At 37.9% G+C, this 3,647-nt stretch overlaps 1 protein-coding gene across 2 annotated transcripts in view; it reads left to right on the top strand.

Moving 5' to 3' along the window:
- The first annotated feature begins 252 nt into the window (after positions 1-252).
- ELMOD1 (ELMO domain containing 1) overlaps positions 253-3,647 on the top strand; it is a 31,144-nt gene continuing 27,749 nt past the window's right edge. For both annotated transcript variants that reach the window (XM_044666290.1, XM_044666291.1), the window contains exons 1-3: positions 253-397; positions 577-605; positions 2,590-2,687. In XM_044666290.1, coding sequence (XP_044522225.1) covers positions 253-397; positions 577-605; positions 2,590-2,687 — 272 coding nt within the window. The remainder of the gene's footprint in view (positions 398-576; positions 606-2,589; positions 2,688-3,647) is intronic.

Below are 3,647 nucleotides of genomic sequence, written 5' to 3' on the forward strand. Positions count from 1 at the left end.
GAGTTGAAGCTGACAACCTGTAGATGAGATTCTTTCAGAGGTAAGGGGTAGGCTAGGTCACTTCTGAGGTCCTCTCCTCCTTTGAAACTTTATAATTCTGTTTCTTTGACATGCTTAGGAATCCTAATGCCTCATGTTCGGCCTTCCTAGTAGTAGTGGCTTCTTTTCCTGTTGGTGGTGGTGCTTTTCCATATGAATCATTATGGTGCCCCTGTTTCATTCAAAACTGGTTTTTTCCTCCCTCTTTCTAGGATGTTGATCCAAGTTTGCGTGTATTTTTACTGTAAGTGCCTGTGGCGCTGTATGAAATTCGTGGTGAGGAAACTAACAGGACGGTGTGAGCTACAAAGAATCTGTTACAATAACAAGCCAGGAGCCGGCAGAACCATGAAAATAGGTAAGCTGAAAAAAAATTTAATGACACAATAGACAAAATATACTAGGGCTGGAGAGAGTGGGAAGAATTGTACTGGGTCATGTTCAAGTAAGGTAATTTTACAGCTAAAGATTATAAAATAGAACATCTCAGAAAAGGAATTAATTATTGAATCATGTTTCATTTATTTGCTTTAACAGAATCATCACTGAGGGGTTCAAAAAGTAAGGTGAGTCAAGTTTAACATCTCTTCATGGAAGCTTTTCACTTGATGGCTCATTTCTATCTTTAATATGTAACATGCCTAAGAAAGACTAGAAGTTGTGTTATGGGTGACTACCAGTACTCAACGAGGATATTTTTCTGCTTCAGACCACAGTGTTGTATCCAGTAGCAGGTCCTCTGCATTTTTTTCCCTAGAAATACACAAAATGTTTGGCACAACTAAGTAGAGAAGCTTATATTCATAACTGTTGTTTCTCTACATCGGCAAAGTGAATGCCTTGTTGAAATTTTCCTCTTATCTTTCAAACTAAAAAATTAATATCAATGGAAAATGTTTTTGTAATGTTCTCTTTACAACTGAAAATAAGGATTGATGATAAAATTCCTTTATATCCTCCTTCACAGAGAGCTGGTAGGCAATAGGGGGGAAATGAGACATACACTGGCAGAAATGGTAACTATGTTGGCTTGTTTTAACTATGCTTCATTGCTACAGGAGAGGGTTCTTCATTGCTATAGAGAGAGACAGTGGGGAGATGTATCATTAGGAAATAACAGCAATGGTAAAAAAAAAAGCATCAGGGAGTTATTTTAATGAAGCAAATGAAGAGAATATGGGAAATACAGTTGGCATTGGTTTTTTCTTTTCTTTAGAGTTTCCTTTACATCCAGATCCATTCACTGCATAGTCAGAATTACCCAGTAACAGAAACTTTACCTACAAACAAGCAACTAGCTTTTTAATATAAAAAGTTTAGCCTTCCCTTTGAAGCAAGGAATCAATGATTGCTTTTTTTGTTTTGTTTTGTTTTTAAACCCTTAACTTCTGTGTATTAGTTCATAGGTGGAAGAGTGGTAAGGGTGGGCAATGGGGGTCAAGTGACTTGCCCAGGGTCACACAGCTGGGAAGTGTCTGAGGCCGGATTTGAACCCAGGACCTCCCATCTCTAGGCCTGACTCTCAATCCACTGAGCTACCCAGCTGCCCCCTACAATGATTGCTTTTTAAAAGATGACTTCTGAGTCTCATCTGTTTTTCTCTGCTTATGAATCTTGATTTTTTTAATCAGTCTCTAATTTAATCATCTATTAAATCAGTTTTTCCATATGCCTCTTTTTTAACATTAAATATTATAATTCTATTAGAAGTCATTTGTGTTTAGAAGATGAATCACTAGTTTTGAAAAGTTTGTATATATAGGATCTATAGTAATTAAAGCTAGAAAGAGCATTAGAAGAAATCTGGTGCAACCCTCTCATTCTACAGATAAGGTAAACTAAGGTCTGGAGAAAAGGAGTGATTTGCTCATGATTACAAATGCTCAGTAGCAGTGCTTAGATTAAAACCCAGTTCCTGTGTTTCCAAACTGAGAAGTCTTTCCATAGTACTATGCTGCCTCTTACTAATTAGAGAAAATAATTTATTAACAAAAGGGTCTACTTATTGAAACAAAAATAGCTTGAAACAGGGGAGGATTCTTAAAAACCAATCCTGTCAGAATTCATAAAAGCCTTTTCTACCATTTACATCATTAACACTACCTAAATTTTATGCATATTTTAGATACATTTTCTCCAGAGAAAACATCATTGTATCTTTCTTCCTGAGCATTCTTATGGATTATTTGTAGTTATTTTTTTTTTGCTAATAAACTTTGTAATTTCACATGCAAAAGGAACTCTAGACACCTCAGCCACCAGGATGGTATGGTGGACAGGACACTGGCTTTAGAGTTGGAGGACATGGATGCAAATCTTGTCTTGTCCATGACCTTGGGATAAGTCATTTCACTTCTTGGCATCACAAGATGTGTAATTCTGTAAATTCTTCATCTGTAAATTGAGGGGGGTTGGACTACATGCCTCATTCCTGTCTTCTAAGCTCCAATTCCTGTGAAAATGGAAATTGTTGAAATTATCCCTGTTGTTGAAGTTCTTAAAGGAAAGTGATTGACCAAAGAAGGTAACTGGTTTCATCATGCTTTCCAGCTGTTGCAGACTTCAGTCAGCGTTCACCCTGATGCCATTGAAAAGACTGTCGATGATATCATGGAACTGAAAAAAATCAACCCTGACATAAATCCACAGTAAGCATTTGTTGTATCAGAAATGTAAAGGTTGGTAACTGTATTCATCTGCATAAGTGATGTCAAGCTAAGTACTCAGCAAAGAGGTCTTAAGAAATGCTTTTTTTATTAATGCTTTTATTTCATTTGTGCTCATCATAATCACTCACATATTTGTGGCTCCTTTAGGTTTGAAACTATTTTAGATACCACAACCAGTGTTTATATAGTGCTTTATAAAGTTCTTTACTTCTTTACAAATATTATCTCGAATCTCACAGCCATCCTGGGAGGGAGGTGCTGCCAGTACCCCCATTTTACAGATGAGGAATCTGAGGTGAGCAGAGGTTGAGTGACTTGTCTAAGGTCACACCAGCTGTCAGTCACACTGATGGAGGCTCAACCCAAGAGATAATGAGACATTAGCAAGGTATTATAGCAAAGCTTTAATGAAGGAAAGAAGCAGCAACAGGAAGTCTGATGCTAGTAGGGGTGGCTACGGAGTCCCTCATGTAGGAGAATAAGGAAGCGGCAAGGGGGCATCTGATGCCAGTAGAGGTGGCCACAGAGTCTCACTGGGTAGGAAAAGATGTAGGGTCTCATAGGGTTCGGTGGGGAAAGGGAGTACAAGGAACAAGGCAACTTGGATCGATTTCATTGGTTGTTTTCTGGTAAGGAGCAGGGAGTGGGGTTCTCAGCAATGGAAAGTCTCAATGTTCAGCCATGCAGGTTGGGTACACATTATGCCTTTGTCTCAGGTATGACAGTCTGAGGAACAGAGAGACCTATGGTTACTTCACATTAACCCTTCCTTTTCCATGACTTTTTTTTAATTCCTACTTTCTGTCCTGGTAACAACTCTAAGTTCTGCCATGCAGGTGTTAGTGGGGCTTTTTGTCCTAAGGTCTGTCACCAGCAAGAAGTACTTCAGGTCCTTTATTTTATATATATATATATATATATATATATATATATATATAT

The sequence above is a fragment of the Gracilinanus agilis genome, chromosome 3 (genome assembly GCF_016433145.1).
Source record: "Gracilinanus agilis isolate LMUSP501 chromosome 3, AgileGrace, whole genome shotgun sequence".
NCBI lineage: Eukaryota > Metazoa > Chordata > Mammalia > Didelphimorphia > Didelphidae > Gracilinanus > Gracilinanus agilis.